The 19343-nt window shown below is 39.6% G+C and overlaps 1 protein-coding gene across 2 annotated transcripts in view; it reads right to left on the bottom strand.

Annotated features, from left to right (window-relative positions):
• Nucleotides 1-15605, bottom strand: part of adarb2 (adenosine deaminase RNA specific B2 (inactive)) — a 174171-nt gene extending 158566 nt beyond the window's left edge. For both annotated transcript variants that reach the window (XM_020041575.3, XM_020041576.3), the window contains exon 1: nt 15168-15605. In XM_020041575.3, coding sequence (XP_019897134.2) covers nt 15168-15270 — 103 coding nt within the window. In that variant the 5' untranslated portion in view covers nt 15271-15605. The remainder of the gene's footprint in view (nt 1-15167) is intronic.
• Nucleotides 15606-19343: the final 3738 nt, after the last annotated feature.

Genomic DNA, 19343 nt, shown 5'->3' with positions numbered 1-19343 from the left:
ATATATACACTAAACACACCATCACTGGCAATTTGCATACATTTGCGTCAATACAAAAAAAATGTCATTTTGTTGTCTGTATAAAACGATCGAGCATCCAAATAGCAGAAGCTACTAAATATGAATGGGTGTATGGGAGTGTGAATGTGTGGTTTGTGTACCCAGCTTGAGGAGCTTAAGTAGCTTTGGTGAGCTCAGCCAAAAACAGGACCTAAAGTTTTGCCTCAGCTCAGCTTAGTGTGTGGGTATTTTTTCTTCATTATGACCCTAAGGGGTAGCTGTGGCTGAGCATCAGGTTTATCACCAGATTCATCTTTACTTGTGTGGGATAAACGTGTTTTGTGTGTGTGTGTGTGTGTGTGATATGTAGTGCTTCATTATGATGCAGTATAAGGTCATGATCTATCAGCCACCTGAGGCCAATATTTCGGTAATGGTCCAGGAGGTTATCTGTCTTCGGGCCTGTCCTGTACATATGCTGATAAACAGTCTGATTCAGACTCTCAGTACCGAGCACACTTTAATGGCTTTACCGTCGGCATGACTTGACCCTCTTACTGCTACATACGAACAGGGTGAACACCTGTGAATTTATACACGGTATGTGAAAGGAAGACATGGTGAACTTACACTTATATTTTTAACAATGGCTTTCCCAAAGAAAGTCTGATGACTGAAAGGTAGGTTTTCTCTGGCCTGCCCCTTCGATTTGAGTTGGAGCAAAACTGTTGAGACGAGCAAAGACATATGGATTGGCCCCATTAATATTAAAAGCAGGAAATGCAATGAAGTTGGCCCAAATGGCCCTCTATTTTTAGTGCACTACTTTTGACCAGGGCCCAAAGGTGTCTGGTCAAAATAAGTGCACTATATCGGTAGGGTGCCATTTGGGCTGCATTCTGTATCATTAGTGTGACTGCAGACCCAGGGAGCTTCTCTGTAGCTGAATGGATTTATTGTCCCTAATTTTCACTCATTAAAGCTTCATAATGAAAACTATTGTTCACTACTAGCTAAATCTCTACTATTAGACATTATCCACAGCCATTTTACCTGCTCTCTTCCAGACTCTGTGTGTGTGTGTGTGTGTGTGTATATGTGCGTGCATGCATCTGTGGTTGCCACAGGCCTGTAGAGATAGTCAATTTCATCCTTATTGGCGAGACAAGGCCCTTGGCTACAACCACTGAAATGCCCATTATCGTTTACTAAGCAGGTGCTGTGATGTATTGCTCCTTGATCACAATGCAGATTGCGTGGCACGCAGGAGCAATCGCAATCCATTTTTCAATTTGGTCTCCTGCCTGAGATAAATTAACAGATGTCGATTGATTTTTCCCTCCCTCGTCTACAGTCTTCCATCGCACGGCTTGTTTACACCTGACAGCCAGCACTTTATAGCTGAACACTTATTTGAAGTAATGCACGTTATAATTAGCCTCTTTTTAATTAGACAGAATTACAATTGGCAGGAGATTCGCTAAGCTGCTAATTTGACATGTCTTACTTTTTCTTCTCTCTGTTTAACCTCCTACTCAAGCGAATTCAGTTCAAATGGAAGGAGGATGTCTGAGTTAAATCAATCTGGTATAACCACCCTAGCCAAAGGCTATCCACTCCTGTTGCTTATCACAATGAAACATGTGTGTGTGTGTGTGTACTCCAGAGGTCCTAAAAAGTATAGTAAATCAAAGAAAATTGAGAAGTGAGGACATTTTGCCAGGTCAGATGTTTGTCAGATATGTTCAAAGTAGAAGTTATAGGATTAGGGTTCATATTAAGGTTAATGGTTTGATTTATGAGATGGTCATGTTTAGGGATTGGGGTAAAGGGATGGGAGGATGTGCGTGTGTGTTTATACGTATCATCGTGTCCTCACCAACTGGGCTCCCTCAGTGGTCGTTCATCATCAGTCCAGCTCATGTAACGTCTGTCTGACCTGGTGCTTAGAATTTACCAACAGGCACTATTGGACCAGGCAGGTTGCTGTATTGAAGGTTACAGAATCTACTATTCTGCAAGACAGTTCATCTTAATTTCTCTGCCTAATGTGGGGGGTTTGGTTAAAAGCAGAAGTACAATTTGAGTTGGACCTTATAATGAAACTCAGTGGCTATAAATCAGATGTGTCCTATTCTATTTATAGAGGAATAGGGGGCGATGAGGGAAATACTGAGATTCAAGTTCTTTATAGTAAATCTGGATAAAAGATAAGTAAAGTTGTAATGCCAAAGTGAAGACTAGAAAAGACGCTATTTGAAGTATGAGGATCCAGAGATGCCTATTTAACAGAATGAGTTTGAGGATCCAGAGATGCCTATTTAACAGAATGAGTTCGAGGATCCAGAGATGCCTATTTAACAGAATGAGTTCGAGGATCCAGAGATGCCTATTTAACAGAATGAGCAACCATATTTCCTTCCCCACAGATTTAGCCTTCTTTTTAGCTTTCACCTAAAACTCACTTTGATGCGTTTTATTTAAACCTCTCCTTTCTTCTCCCCCCCTCTGTCACCTTCAATAAAAAAAAACACCCCCCTAATAGCACCTTTCTGCCTGAACCTCTCAGTACACTGTGTTCTTCAGTCCCCATCTGTGTCATGTGAAGGTTTCTTTGTCTTGCGACTGGGTGGTTTTAAGCCCACGCTGAGACTGACAGGCAGGTAGAGATTAGAACACGTGACAACAAGATAATAGCGTCTGAAGCAGAGAGTTCATCGCTGCCTAACCTGTCGGGATTTCACTCATTGTGTGTGTGTATATGGATGCATGCATGCATGCGTATGTGTATGCATGCGTGTTTCCAATTGCATGTGCACGCGAGAGCCTGTGTGTATCCCAGCAAACAGAGGACCTGCTCCTGAAGTTCTGGAGGAAATGTTTTCTGGGATGTGAGTCTGTGTCTCTAAGTGTGTGTGTGCTGTAGTCTCAGTCTCAGTCGAATTCTCCTGATGGTCCGAATTAAAACGAACCTCCGTCAGATTATTAATAACAGTAGAGAACAACGAGGGCCTTTCTCCAGTCATCAGGAAGTAAAGGGGAGAATTATTCTCAGTATGGTCCGGACTATTCTCATTACAGCGTCTCCTTTCTCTCTCCTTTCCTTGAAAATGAACAGACACAAGGTCTTCAGTCAGCCGGAAGGTGTCCATGTACATCGAATAGATCCTGAAGTCCAGACAAAGCAAGGAAAACCTGACAGATGGGTCCTTGCAGGGTTTTTCTGCTGGTCCCCACAAACAAAGGTCCCCTACTTTCATTTAAGGGGTTATGTTAAGGGAATATGTTCAGGGGACATAATTGGGGTTAGTTTCATGTTTAGACATTAGAGGTTATGTTAAAGGCTAGGTGTCAGAGGAAGGTTAAGTTTAGGCATAGCATTGAGGTTACGGAGGTTAAGGTTAGGGCAGGATTATGGTTATGGATAGGGTAACGGTTAGAGTTGGAGGGTTAGCGGACAGGGACGACAGAGAATAATTTTCCTGGTACCCAGAATTATAGAGAAACAAATGTGTGTGTGTGTGTGTGTTTGTGTGTGGGGGGAGGGTGATGGACCACTTCATCAGGTAATACGCACTTAATTTCCTGCCTCTACAGCTTCATCTCCATGATGGGAGGTGAACAAATAACTTAAAAAGATAAAGACCTGAATATGAAAACATTGACATGTCTAGGCGATAATGAAGATTTTACTAAACTATGCGATGAGTGAAAGCTTATCCAATGCATTCAGTCAGAAACACACACACACACACACACACACACACGCCAGAACAACCAGTCACCTCCTGTGATCCACTGAAATCCTGAACATTTACAATTAATACACAGGGCATAAAACATCATAGGATCTGACCAAAAAAGTCAGTGTTGTGGGTATATCACGTGTACATAGTGAATGTGAATACCTAGTGACAAATGTTACCCTACGCATCAGACCAATGTGACAGTATGAAATGGATCTTAATATAGTCCATGTCTAATTTAGGAAACCTGTTGTGGGGAACAGGCTGTTCATCCAAGCAAACGGTACCCATAGTATTCCTTTCTATGCAGAGAAACAGATTGCATGTGCTCCCCAAATGGCACCCTATTCCCCCAAGTAGTGGTCCAGGTCTCTACTCAAGCCTCCGGGCAGAAGCAGTTAACTGGAATGGGAAAGCTTGCAATTTGGAACACACACACTGTGTCCTTTAAGGCTGACTGGCAGGACTCGTAGCCCCAGGTATGACATACCCTTCAACCTTCACCACAGTCCATCCACAGCCACATTCCCAACAGCAGTGGCAGAGTGGGAGAAGGGAAAGGATGGAATCCGACACGGTGTCAACTCCTATTGGAAATCATTCCAAATACTTTATCTGTGCTTCATTGAGCTTGCTTGACGGAACCAATAGAATTGTCCCGAATTGTCCCAAATTGTCCGCAAATGGCGCCTGCCTGGCATAGCAGTCCGACGAAAGTGAACTTTCAAAGTATTTGAAGTATTCCGAATAGTATTTGCATCCAGGGCTGGATGGTATTCCAGTCTTATCCCTACCAGATAGATCATCCTCGTGCCCTATGCCAGGCCAAAGAACTGGATGTGTGCAAACAATTCAACTGAATCCCAGTCTATGTATACTCAGGTCTTATCACAGAGAAAAACTAAATATTCTCTTGGGTATCACAAGGCAATGGAGGAGCAGTTGGAACTCAAACAGTGTTTGAATACAAATATATCAGCTGTCCCTCCTTCAAGCTGTTCAAATCTAAAAGTGGAGGGATGAAATAAATACCAGAGTGCATGAATAACTGAGGGGAAAAAAAGATGCTTCAACTCGGAAGATCCCATCAAGTCACAAACAAGAAACCGGGGATGCCAACTGAATCTGATTCTCACATCAGACAAAGCTAATGAAGGCCAAGATATTTTAAAGACCTTTTAAAGGATTTGTTAGATAAGCCCAGCCCGTCCCCAAGAAGGGCCTCTAAAGGATGTTGGAATCGATGGATGAGAGAGGATTTACTGTAGACTGGTGGGGGAGGAAGGGGGGGACAAAACTGTTATTTAATGTAGCATGTGTGAGGGATAATGAGGCCAGAGTGAAATCTCATATGGTTATGCTCTCATCATTATCAATAGCTTAATCTCCCATAAACTTTTCCACTAGATACACACAGATCTTACAAGTTCCTCTTCTACATTAACCATCTCAGGAAGCACTGTCCAGCAACATGGCAATATTTATGTTAAAGTAAATAGTGTAGGTCAATAATAATATAGTACATACTATGCAAAGAAAAGCATAAAGATACCTCCAGAGATATTACTAGTTACAAATATTTATGGGTAAAAAAGTAATGGTCAATTTGGAGTGTATATATTTTTATATTTTCATATTGGCCCCGGCTAAATGTCTGCACTATATGTTGGGAATACGTTGCAATTTGGAACATAGTCAAGGCTACAACCCTGTGACCTCAAACTTCCCGAGTCGTCCTCAGGAGAGAGGGTTTCTAAAATGTTCCGTCTTGTTAATGGAAATAAATGCTGCTGTTATTGGGCCCCTCTGGTAATAAGGCTGGTCTGTCTATCCCCTGCTTAAGTCCTTCATTAACTTTATCTGTAAACCGGGAGCCCTACTCTGTTGGTAGAGGAGCTGTACAGTAAGCTGCTTCATCCAATTTCCTAATTTTCTAAATGAGAACAGCCATATCAATGTTGGCTTTGCTATGTCAGCAGTCAGCATAGTGTGGTCTAACAAACTACGCCACAATACATACAATACATTTTGTATTATATTGTATACACTGTGCCCAAAGTGGTATGGTAAGTCCAGACAAATGAAAACATTTAAAACAGTACGGTTTCTAGGAGTTAACATTAGTTTAGCGGAACCTTTCGGGAAGATGATATAAATCGGGTCCAAGGTACTCATTAAAACACTTTTCAGAAACAACCTTGCCTGAGGAATACTGTACATTCATTAATTAGCATCAGATGTACTGTCAAGAACAGCCAGTAGCAGCACAATAGAAACTGTGAAGCTACCTTTCAACGCAAATAACATGAGGAGACATAAAACATATCTGGCTACTGTCCAGACACAGTCATATGAGGAATGACTCTGACGATAAAAGCACTGATCATCCTAAATCAACATAATTAAAAAGCATTTATAATATGCCAGTACAATGTGAGATGCTAGTTAGTATCTGGCAGTATTTCCAAAAGTTAAGCGTGATACCTAGCTAAATCATATATAATTGACCCACTTTTAGCGGCCCCACTCATTAAAAGGCTAATAATATTACTTTTTTAACAAGCAGTATGAAAATGAGACATAGGCCTACATTAAATTATTTAGTTTTAAGTATGAAATTATTTCAAGTTGAACTCCGACAATATATAGAGGGCTTTTAGAATACCTTTAAATTCAATATATACATGTAAATCATAACTATTTTATGATATTTGATGCAAAAACACAATTACTCCAGTACTACTTCTGATATAATTCTTTATTAAAATCTATCAGGGTATAAATCATATTTTTCATTACAACATAACTACAATGGTCTGTCTATTCTGTCTGTCCAACTGTTAATCTGTCTCTGTGTATGGTCTTCTGCCTACACAAAATCCTTTAAATGACAAAAGAAACCCCAATATTCAGAATAAATACAGGATGGAGGGATTAAATGAATATTTCAATAGCTGAGCTCCTTAACAAGGAAGTTGCAACTTCCTTCTTCCTGTCCCATTGATTTTAATAGGTTTTGATTTATTCCCGTTATAACCTTAGTGGAGCGATTACCTCAGCAGTTCATCTGTGTTATTGAGACATTTTAGCATGAAATTTGTTTTTCCTCACTGAACTTTAAACAGAAATTCAAGTGGCGAGTCTCAGACGCCAAATAGAGCTATTATGAGATAATTAGTAATTATGATAATTTGCTAAAGTTGTGCTATTTCTTGCCTTGGTCATTTTATCTTGCAAGTTCTCCAGAGAGAACAGTCACCATTCAATGTTAATAACCTTTTTTTTTACTCCCCAGCTAAATGTTCAGTGGTAAAGGACGCGGTGTCCTAAACCAAGGAATATTTTACACTTAATCAGGACTGCTGCAAAGGCACACGGGCATGCGTGTTTGTGTGTGTGTATATGTATGATGCCACAGTTGCCATCGGTGATGACCTTCATTAACCTGCTAAATGCCAGAGGTGTTTTGTCACAGATTTTAATGCGGTTATCAGCACAAACACAAACAAACATGATGGAACTGTTTAAGGCTAAAATATTGTTTGCATCTCTTACAGCAATATATCTCATTACAGTACAAACCCACACCCCCCAACCATAGTGGCTGTGACATTGGTTTGTCCCTTACATTAATAGCTGTACTAATGCAGGTCATAAGAACTATTCCTTACAGAGACGGATTTCTTCCCCTGTAGTGACACAGCAGACATTAGAAAATGTGCAAGATGAATAAGCACATTAGTACATGGGATGAAAAGAGCTTATTTATTGCAAATATCTAGTCCCATTAGGCTATTGCTTATTGGAAAGAGTACACCATTTGTCAGGTCAGTGTGGCACATCAAAAGGTCATCGACCCCTTCCTTCTTTTCTTCACCTTCCATAGACATTGCTCATATCACCACAACGTTCATGTAATGTGACCTGAACAGTTACCACCTCTTTACCACCGTAGCTGGTGGTCCATATATTTTCTTCACCATTCTGTCCTCTGTCCATTCAACAGGTCACAGCAGCCACTCTGCCATGCACACGCATAGCCACGGCTTCATGTGTGCTGCCCTGCGAGGGGCTTGTCAACATATGCACTTGGCTAATAGCCTTGCGATCGCCCCACGTTGTACTCGCTAATCTCCTTGGCTGACTGCAGAACTCACTGACCCAACTCCGCCACCCCATCCGTCCACCCAGCACTGAGTTGCCCTCCCCACTTGGCCCCCGTTAGTACCACAGTAGGGGACTGCGTTAACAGAATTTGCTACATAAATTATGGGACACTTGGAGTCAGTGCTTTCTGACTTTCATCAAGGCACTAGTACACAATTTTAGTATAATTGAAAAAATTGCTCCCTTATAAATCCATTATTTTCTATATTTACACATGTTCCTATGTTCACCATTTGGCAGTTATCCAGAGTGGCTTACAGTTAGTGCATTTATATTAAGAATGCCTACTGAGATAACCACCAATCACATTTTTTGTAAGTACATGTTGTCAATTTAAAAAAAAGTTAGCATCATGAGATTTCCGCCATTGGGTTGCCAAGAAAAAGAACAGCTCTGACTGGACTGAGCATGAGCCGTACTTGGGTAGGCATTTGACGGTGTACAGAGGAGTGAGATAATATTGGAGATCTTTGTGAAGTTGAAAAACGCAAAAGCGGGGTCTCTGCCAAGAGAGTTGCGGTAGCCGATTTGGAATATTGTAAGTGCCTGAAACGCAGCCCTGCGACGCTTCCTGTGTGAAAAAGGTTTGTACTCTAAGGATGTTGATGAGCAGGAACCTGCAGGAGCGAGTCAATGCTTTGATGTTTGCAGAGAATTATAGACTGTCGTATAGGGTCATGCCCTAGGCTCTCTGCACTCAGAGAGTGAAACTGTGCTGTAGTCAACTGTGATGAAGAGGTCTTGGAGCACATAGAGCTGCTCTTCCTCCTGGGGAGGGCCTATCTTTTCATGGTTGAGCTTGAGGTAGTAGGCCAACATCCAATCGGAGATATCAGCCAAGCAAACTGAGATGCATGTCGCCACCTGGATGTCAGTAGGGGGAATGAAAAAAGTTGTTGAGTGTCATCCAGATAGCAATAATAGGAGACCAGAAATGTATATAACAGAGCCAAGTTACTATGTGTATAGAGACAAGAGTAGACAACCTGAAAATGTTATATAAAAAAGATGTAGATTATACCCAAGTGGATCTTCTATTATAATATTAAATTATAGTTCTAAAATACAGCAAAACTAAACATAACACAAACCCTAAAGCAACATGTGGAATGAGAAATGTAATTTTATACACTGTACTAGTCTGAGCTATTTGTCAATGTGAGTATGTCACATATCCACAAAGATGGCAAATTGTATTTGTCTTCTGTGGCAGAGATTGCACTAGTCCCCCGAGGGACTACTGACTAAATCACTGTGGTATGATTAATTAAAGCAGTGAAAAATACACAGCATGTCTAAGAAACTGATGCTTACAGTAATGATGGAATGTACTACTCTACGACTCTCTATAGACTATCATCAGAAGCTGATAAATGAGACAGAACTGAATGTAATTCTCACAAAGCACATAGAAATAGTAAAGATGCCTGAGGACAAGGTGTATGTTGTGCTGTGTGTATACGGTTGCAAACGCATGATGAGGATGATGATGATAATATCACTCAGAAGATAAATTGCGTATTTTCAGTTAACCGTGTACTGTATATTACTACTATTTTCACATGTATATTACATTTCCAGGAATGTTTCAGTACAGTAGGTCAGTGTAATGGATGACATGGTGAGTAAATGACTGTTTTCTATATAGATACAGCATATCTTACTACAACTGCCCCACTTTCTATTTAAGCTCTTTTGTGGGAATGGGGGTTGTCACATGGGCAGTACTTCCTTTATTAGTCTGCCATCCAAAAAAGAACAATCATAGATTATTATATTTTTATGTAATGAAATGAGGGGGAAAATCTGCTTACATCCTTTTGAATACACACATGGGTTTTAAAACATAGTCCATCTCAAAATAATCTGCAGCATTTGTGAGAGATTAACTCAAATGCCATGTCTAGATAATCCCAAAACATTGCCCGTTTTGCCAAGACGACCATAAAATGTTTTTGTTTGAGCTCTCAAGATGACAAACGTGTATTAGAATAACCCACAAAGATTTTCAGCCTGATCTCCAAAAACAATGATAACTACAGCTAGAACAAACTGCTGATGTCTTTGTGTAATTAACAGTGGTCAGATCATCCAGATGGAAAGGGCAATGTCTCTTTGATAAACAAAAGTTAGCAGTCACCTGATTACACCCCTTACGCCAATACAGTATTGTACACCTTAAAACGTCTATAATAAGTATCTCTGAAGATGAATACCACGATGTAAATATATAAATCTCCACCATGTAGCTCCCACAGGCTTGCACAGGTACAGGACATTTCCCAGGTTAGTAATTATGACGTTTGTGCTGTATTATATTACTTGCTAGATTAATCTATCATGCTGAACCACTAGTTCCCTCAGAGAGAGACAGAGAGAGGAAAGGGGCTTATTATCATTGAAGAACTGAAGTAGAAGTATTGGGAAAACATTTCCATGTGCATAAAAAAGTACATTTTTCAACTCACATTAGCAAAGAAAATGCCATGTGTAAAGAGAGAGTTCATAACCATAATGCAAACTATTAAACTGGCTAACATCCTGAAAGCATATTTTCATGCATTTACCGTATTACTAATGCGACGAAACAATACCGCACTCTTGAATAACAACCATTCACAAGCCTGTGCAGACACTGAAATGGTTTCTCAGCCACAAACTCGGAAATATACCGCTGCTGCAGACAATGCCACTCAATTGTGGTGAAGCACAGATTAGCCAGCAACATGTGCTTCATCAAGTAACTTCACCATAGCAGAAATTCCTAATTGCCTTAAGATCACAGACAAAAGCAAATTGCAACTGAATAAGTTGTTCATTCACTATGCAGTTGGTGCTTGCATCCCTGTTCACTTTTCACTGACATACCTTATGATGTTCAGCAATTCCGTAAAGCCACAGCTTTTATTTCAAAGTAACTGGCATTTCCTACAATTAAAGATGAAAACTAAACTAAAACATGTATCGAATAAACCTGAACCATTTCAGCTTATTCAAAAGCATTGATCTGCAATTTCAGTATGAGTCATCCTAACGGAGCGCTGAGCTGAATGAGAACAACTTTACACTGCCCTGCTTGAAAAGGAATATATGTTGGGGGAGTAAGACCTGCCGAGGCAGTGCTCAGGAAAACTTCACAATTTTACATATGTGATGGAAATTCCAATGTATCGACACTCGGAGTAAGGGACACAGAGACTAAATTATCTTTGTACATTATAACCGTTTTATTAATTATTATGCACAGTGACTTTTATGAGAGACACGTCAACCGCTTACACACACATAATCGTCTGAGGTGTCTCTAACTCCATTCATGAACAATCCGTATTTATTACATAGAAAAAGGGGTGTGGTAAGTTGTTGCCCATCGGTCTCATGTCAATCAAACACATGCCCTTTGTTCTATCACATGTCCTGTGCTTGACACAAGGGACATGGTGTCTTCCCTCATGTGGTTAACTTTCTCAACTCTTAAGGGAAACTTAAAGCATCTAGACAACCTCCAGGTCGGCAGATGATTAACCCCACAACCCATTGTGACCAATCAAGAATGACCCCTAAGACATATACCAGATCCCTCTCTCCTACGATCCTAAAGAACAGAAAGGACTGACACCCTTCTTTGTCTAGGCAGGAGGACATGGCCCAAATACCTAATAATCCTCTGATATTATACAGACATGTGTGTCACAATCAAAGTAAAGATTTACATACCAGTCAATAGAAAGACAGACATTTCTCAAATGTACCTTAGTTCAAAATTTCCATAACACATAATAGTGATGTCTCTTGAAAATTGATGTCTCTTGAGAATCTCTCCTTTTCTTAACTCGTCAATGTAAAAAAAAAAAAATGGTCTGAAAAAGGTAGAGGTCAATGTATAGAGACAGAAAGAGGGAGACAGAGAGAGAAAAGGATTTGCATCCTGACCCTAATGGACTGTGATATTGGACTAAATCAGCAAAAGCTGATGAATTAGCCTTTTTGAAATCTCATAGTGAAGGGCTGTGAACTAATATGTTAGCCACTGTGTGATATTCATATGCAATGCTTAATGTTGTGTAACCAATTCTATCATTTCCATTATGTAAATACATTTGCCTCAGCACTATATTTTATGTATTGTCTTTCTTGTCTCAATTACTTGGGCTATTAATATCTGCGGTTTATGGAAATTATGTTCCGGCATTGTCTGTTTGTAGTTTGATGACCAAGCGCAAAGTGTTCATGAAATCTCATTAAGGATTCAATTGGTGTCACAAACTTGAACATGCTTTGATAATTCATCCATATAGCTTGAAATGCAGTAATCAGGGTGTAATAGGGCAGGGTCCTACCTATGACCAGAAGGAGAACCAGGGGGATCAGAGACCCGGGACTTTTGATGATGCTTTTTTTAATTACCTAATGTATAATGAATGCTCACATTTAGTTTTCCTGAGCCAACAACAGTGATAGTGAAGGGAAAACAAGTTAACAGCGTGTAACCACCTTAATATTTTAGCATGACAGTTGGACCAACTTTAGTGGAAGAAATTTGCTGAAACCATAGGGAGCTTTACTCTTTCTTTTAATACATTTTTTACCTAGACTGGAAATCAGAGTTTAACTACCTATTTTTTCCCCCAATACAACACTGGCCAACAACATGAGTAAAATAACAGCAAAATCTACTATCAGCTAGGTTGCCTAACTTTATTTTTCAACTCCAAATGATGAAGGCTGCGACCCCCCCCCCCCCCCCCATTAAGCAGTATAATATTGACACGACATTGTGTGCATGGAGGACAGTGAAAGGGATTGTACCATGCATCAGGTGTACCAAGTAAGTATTTTGTCACAGAAAACTATTGGCTGTTTAACTTTTGGCATCGGGGATCCTGGTCATTCATATTCAGCCACAATATCATGTTTTTAATCGCACAAATGATTAGCCCATGTGATATGGCAATTCCCTACTGGATTTAGTTTTTGTCACTACACGGCACGTTAGTTATGCTACAGGTGATTAGGCTTACTGCTAAATATGACACCTGCCGGATAATATGGACCAAATATTATTAGGTTCATTTCTGGAGAAGGAAATAGTTTAAATGGGTGACCGGCAGCATAATATATTATTTTTAGAACAGTTTCAGTTGTTTAAGAAAGAATCATTCAAATTAAGTAAAAGCCTTGTGTCTCCATGTTTAAAAAATAAAAACTCACATAGAATGTTATCAAACACCTTCCTGCCAGATACAGCAGTGCATTAATTAAGAGTAAGCTGTGATATGTGCCTGTGTAAGTTTAGGTTATAGAACATACAATATTGATAAACAACACACCTGTCTGATGCTATTGCCCAATATGTTATTTGATTAATTTCTCTAAACAATAATACAGAAACCACAGCATAGCTTCGCCATGTCTAAGCATGGGGGTCAATAGGTTTTACATGTTAAGGAAAAATATTTGTTCCTATAGTGCCCATTACATCTCACAATTCATAAATAAACAATTGAATCACCACAGATTAAAATGACTTCCCAGCAATCAAACCACATGGAAAATACTTAATCAAAACTATTCTGAATTCAGTCACCGAATAAATTTTTAAAAGCAAAAACACAGAAAAACAGAGTGACAGCAAAAAGGAGGAGAAAAAAAGTCTGATCAATGGATTTCTCTATCAGCAAGTCCAGATAGCCCCTGTAGCTGTCAGTGGGATTGATAAGGATGCAGGTTTAACAGAACTTAACATGTCAGAGGGAAACAGGACAGTTTTTCTCCCTAAAAACAGCTTGTCTATCTATCAAATAGACACAGTTTGATTTTGGCTTTTGTAAAGTCTAATGCATATTCACAGTATCTCCCTTCTCTTACTTTCACTATTCAGTTTTACATAATTTATAATTATTTGCGTGAATTTATGTTATCCTTCTAAACAATGAATCAGGTCAAGGTTGTGCATTGTACTGTTGTTTAACTATTGGTTTAAATTTCCCTGACCCCTCTGACTCATTCTAAATAGTTAGTTCATTTTGCAACAAGTTACTGGCACATTGGATTGTTTTCAAAGACACCCATGTCCTTTCCTTATCCTCATCAATATAGTTATGGGACTGAATAAGTAGTTCACTATGAATCCTTATAAGGACAATAAGTCACATTGAAACCAATGATTTTAATATATTTTAACAATATTTTTGGCGGTTAGTTGACCATTTTTAAGATAACATTTGAAATATGGATGCTAATAATATGCTCATATTTTGATTCGTCTAGCTACATTACACACAGTTAGCAATACTGTGAACCACATCTCACAAAATAAATCATGAATTAACACTTATACATTCCTAGATGCTTTGATTAATTAATACTTCGCCGGGATAGGATGCATGAAATATATTTGAATGAAAATAAAAATAAGCTAATTTACAGTTTCTAAAATCTGTAAAACAAAATAACAGAATCCAACTTAAGTGAATGTAGGATATTTTCCTCTCAAAAAGTGGGCGTAGTTACAATTATTACTGTCATAAATTATATGCACTTTTCAGTAGCCTACTTCTGGTGAATATCTACAACACTGGAGGGTAATTCTCTAATTTTAAGTCATCCAACGTGTGATACATTTAAACGTGTTTGTAGTTAACCACTTTGGATTAAGCTACTTTTATAGGCAACAGTTATACTTCACAAATATGAATAAAATATTGAATCGTTTCTCTCATATGCGTTATATTAATTATTCTACCTGGAAGGCCATTGGGGGTAATGTGGTAACTTCAAAAACAAGCGAATGGATGCGCTCAAGTCACGCGCTCTTTGTCGAAACAATGCATTGACATAGCAGAGATAGCGCTCCCAATGCTTTCCTTCTTTAACGTGTTCGAATACCTTTATGGTACCAGTAATATAATAAATCGCGTTTAACTATTCAAAGTAAACAATTCATTCTATGAATTAAGCGAAAACTTCAACTTTGATTTGTGATTATGCGTTATGAAGAGCCTGGTGATATTTTTTATGTGCAGACTTTAACATACTGAAATTATGACATCTGTAATATAAGAAACCTTCAAACAGATTGTTTGTCTAGAACCTAAACCTCGTGCTACGCAGTTCCAGGTTGTCATTGCTCCGCGCTACAGGACTCATCCAAGGTGCGCGCGACCTCTGCGTTTGACACCCTTTCTGTAAACAAAATACATGAAGAAAAAATAAAAATATAAAACATCACAACTGTTAGAAAAAGTGTTTTACCTTTTCTCTTCGACCTTCTTCTCCTTCTCCTTTTGAACTTGCATTTGACTTGGTTGTTTGGAGTTCCTGAGGCGCGGGTGCTGTTTCCGAGAACTGATGCCATCGTAATTACGGTGGAGAAACTCGCGGAATAACTTGTTCTGTTCGAGGTTTCTCGTTAGTTGCTTCTTCTTATCACTTAGTCAAATAAAACAGTCCTCGGTGACGCTGTAGATTTGTAAGACTTCTCTATATTCCCTTCTGTAACTCTTGTAACCAAACAGTGCGTGCGTCTCAACGCTAGAGCTCTGTGAGCACAATTACCCCTGGAATTCCTGCAAACCTCGACCACAGCGACCGTTGTATTTTCAGCACAGCGCGACAGCTCACACTCACTGGCGTGGTGCCGCCTCCCCTCGCGCAGGGTGTATGAAGCGCGGTAGTTTTCTGCACCTCTGCGAATTTTGGCACCAGCCACTTTGAATCCAATCATGCAGGAAGCCTATCTATTTGCTGCTGCAAATTGTAATTAGACCCAATCATGACTGTCTCCTTGATGTGACATCACCAGTAGCCCCGCCACCAACCCACCTCCCTTCTTTCCTTCTTTCCTGCTTTCTTGCAAACTCAGCGCCCATTCGGGCTCAGTGATTTGGGTGATGCCTTTCTCGTCCCCTAGGACAAGACCGGACCTGGAGGTAAAAATATGCCCATGACAGACATCGAATCATCTGTGTTTGTTTTCAGTGTCACTCATTGCTTGTCTGTTTGAGTCAGTATCCGACAATTGGATTATTCAAGTTCTCCTTCACCTCTGTCTCATTCTTTACCAAAGTGTAAACAACATATGTGGTTTTAAGAATTTGCTCTGTGATAGTATATATAATGCAGAATTCCGTTACTTAGACCCTGAAAAGGTTAGGAACACATAATAGGAGCGAGGCATTGAGACATTATCATATAACATCCAGTTTAAGTCAAAATATTTTAATACCGCACATTATGACATTGTAGACCAGTGTAGGCCACTAGTGTGCACATCGATATTTTCCGCATGTACATTCAAAACCCTGAGGTTTCTGTCCCGGGCAGGGCGGGGGTGTGGGCTAATTCCTGAATGTATTATGATCCTAGCGACACCTCTGCCTCATACTATATTATGTGAAAGGAGAACATTCCCTTTATAGGCTAATATCTGCATGTTAGTATGCATCAACAGTCATTGCTATAGATCAGGGCTGGACCATGGAATGATTTGTTTAGTTATGCTCACTCACTTGAGGCTGTACATTCAGTGAATATGCCAACATAATGCCAATTCATTTTGTGTTTTGCTGTTCTATTTAGGCAGAGAGGACAGAACATGAGACTTCTACTTCAGCAGATTTCTGACCTTTTTACTTTTTACAGAGGTATAAGGGTTGTGACAGGTTATTGCCACAGAAAAGTTTGAAGAGTATGACATCTTGGCATTTTGTGTTAGAACACAACATTGAATGTTTCAGAAAGCATTATGTGCTTTTGTTGCTGGCGGCCATGTTGGCTCCCCTAGCCGTTAGTACTCTGCACCCTCTGCAAGGTCAGGTGCGTATGGTGGAGGTGTTGTGGAGCCAGATGCATTTAATATCATACATAAAACACATAATGCTAACTGAAAGTAAGCCCACAACAACTTAAATGTGCGATTGAACTATCAAAACAAACAAAGAAATATAAACTATTTAAAATCAGACATTAAGTCAGTTATTCAAAACCTAAAGCAAACTACTTACTAATCCCATTTCCTGTTAACACTGCTGACGTTTTCCTGAGGAAAAAAAACAAAAAAACAACACACTCAAAACATACATCAAGCAACTTCATGAAGGTTTAACCTTCCTACTCCAATTTATTTCCGTTCTGACATTAAAAAAGCCCTGCATTTTCAGAAACCTGACATGTTTGCTGATGTCAGTTGGAAGGAAAAGTCACTTTGAGGTTCTTTTGTGATGGCAAGCAGGAGGGAAACATTTCTTGGATGCCGGAGGGGGGTAGTGGTGCTGCGCTGCATAGCGTTCTCCGGTCTGTCCAATGGGACCTTGCCTGCCCCTAGGACACCCACAAATATCCATGTAAATTGCAGTTTAAGAGAAATCAATAGATGTGTCAAGTTGCCAATGCCACTATCTGGGGACATAATGAAGGTGTATGCGTGTTTGTGTGTGTGTGTGGGGGGGGGGGGGGGGGGGGGGCATTCACAGATAACACGGAGGAGGGTACATTTAAAGAGCTGAGGCCGTTGTCTTATGTCAGGTACAGGTCAGATATCAAGACGGTGATCTGTCTGATAAATCCAGCACTCACATAGTAGGCTAATATGCTGTTATGACATTCTGAAAAGTTACTAGAGAGGTACAAGCCTAATGAACCCCCATCATCCTTAGGGGAGTGTGATTTATTATGACCAAAAACAAAACACCTGTGTCAAATTCTGACATTCTCTTGCTGAGCATTTGTTAGCTAAATTGTAGCTAGTAAGGAGTATGTTGGTTATAGCACCAGTATCTATAAAATGCACAATGATTAGCTAAATATTTCAGCATGTTTTCATTTGCGAGTTATGCAAAGGGGATGTTAGTAGTGACCATTTTCACACACAGTGCTAAATAAATACAAATTCCTCATCTACTATTCAAACTTGACCTAAGAACAGTCCAGTACCACATTGTTCTTTGGCTGGAAAAAAGTCTAAAGTTAAAATTTGGTCATTCAAACTGCTGTTATCGAGAAAAAGTTTGCTTGCAGCTACAGTCATCATTGGAGAGAGCAGGTATTTTCAGAACGTAGGGAAAAGACAGATGTATAATCAAAATCAAGACTTTTTGACATAAGGTCAACAATACATTTTAACCTATAGGTTCCAGGTCTTAAGACAGATGGCTCTAGAAGATGCTTCAGCGTTCCGAAAGACACCACTTGACAGGTACAAAGGCATTGAGGCTGCAGAAATAAGAATTCATAAATTATTCGTACTATCTACATGCTGTAAAGGAGCTGTGGACGGGCTATGGAAAACTGGAGTGTTCAGACAAACAGCAGTTTTAAAATCCGTCCATTGGAACTCCAGAAGCACACTGTTAGAGGCTGAGAACTGTTACAGATTGGTGGTCAGTTCTTGGATAAGCAGCATAGATACACATTTTGAGAGGGGATCTGGAAGGTTGAGGTATCGAACTGATTCCGAATCAGTTAATAGACAGTTCCGATGGGTTCCTGGACCCACTACTGCACAGTGGACCCAGTTTCCACGTTTCAGTTGCTCCCTCTGTTGAAGGGGTTTTCTCCATTTCGCAAGTAGCACATGATTGATTGTGTACCTGTTGTGTGAGTCCTATAACGTTTTACTGCCAGGGCTCAGCCAACCAGTCAGGCTGTAATAGGGTTCTCTTTACGGACTGCTGTCCATGGAGCTCAACTCAGAAACACTGAAATCGAAAAAAGGAAGACGCCTGATGAACAACAAAATACTATTTTCAAGCTTTTTTTGACCGATTACTAAGTGTAGGTACTGTATACCCACTGAGAGGGAAAGACAACCCTTTTTAACATGAAACAAATTGTTGTATTCACATTCATATTTTCTATTTCATTTAGCAGGACTATCAATGCATACGTTTAGTACCTATAGTACAATGCATTATTTTTATTATTTTTTACTGAGGGAATTGAGAATTCACTTGAAAGGCACTGCGGGAAAATTGGGGCTATTCAACTCTGGTTATGACAGAAACATTTCAGATGTATTATTTGTGTATGGTTCTTCAAAGAAGCAACTGACTTATTCTTCTTTAGGTTTTACTATGGTAACACTCATGAGCCTTATTTGGTTCCAAATTGCAGGTTTATTGTTGCATTGTGGTAATACTAGTACAATGATCCCTTAATGTACCAACTTTAACCGAGTATTAAATTGAATGTGGTTTATTATTGATCGCATGTTACTGTTTCATTGAGTACAAACCTGAAGGCTCATCTGTTAATTGTGTAATAGTGTCTGGACAGTTGTGAATGAAGAGGGCTCCCACTGAAAGTCTCTACGTCTCCATACTGTAGCAGCTGATTAATTCATCATATCACAGTACGCGACAGGTACCACGCTTGAAATTAACACCACTCCTCTTCAAACAGGTTCCTGCTTGAAATTGATAACAAGCAAGT

This window comes from Esox lucius, chromosome 21 (assembly GCF_011004845.1).
Source record: "Esox lucius isolate fEsoLuc1 chromosome 21, fEsoLuc1.pri, whole genome shotgun sequence".
Classification (NCBI taxonomy): Eukaryota; Metazoa; Chordata; class Actinopteri; order Esociformes; family Esocidae; genus Esox; species Esox lucius.
The sequence above is the reverse complement of the archived record's forward strand: the minus strand, read 5'-3'. Positions and strand labels throughout refer to the sequence as shown.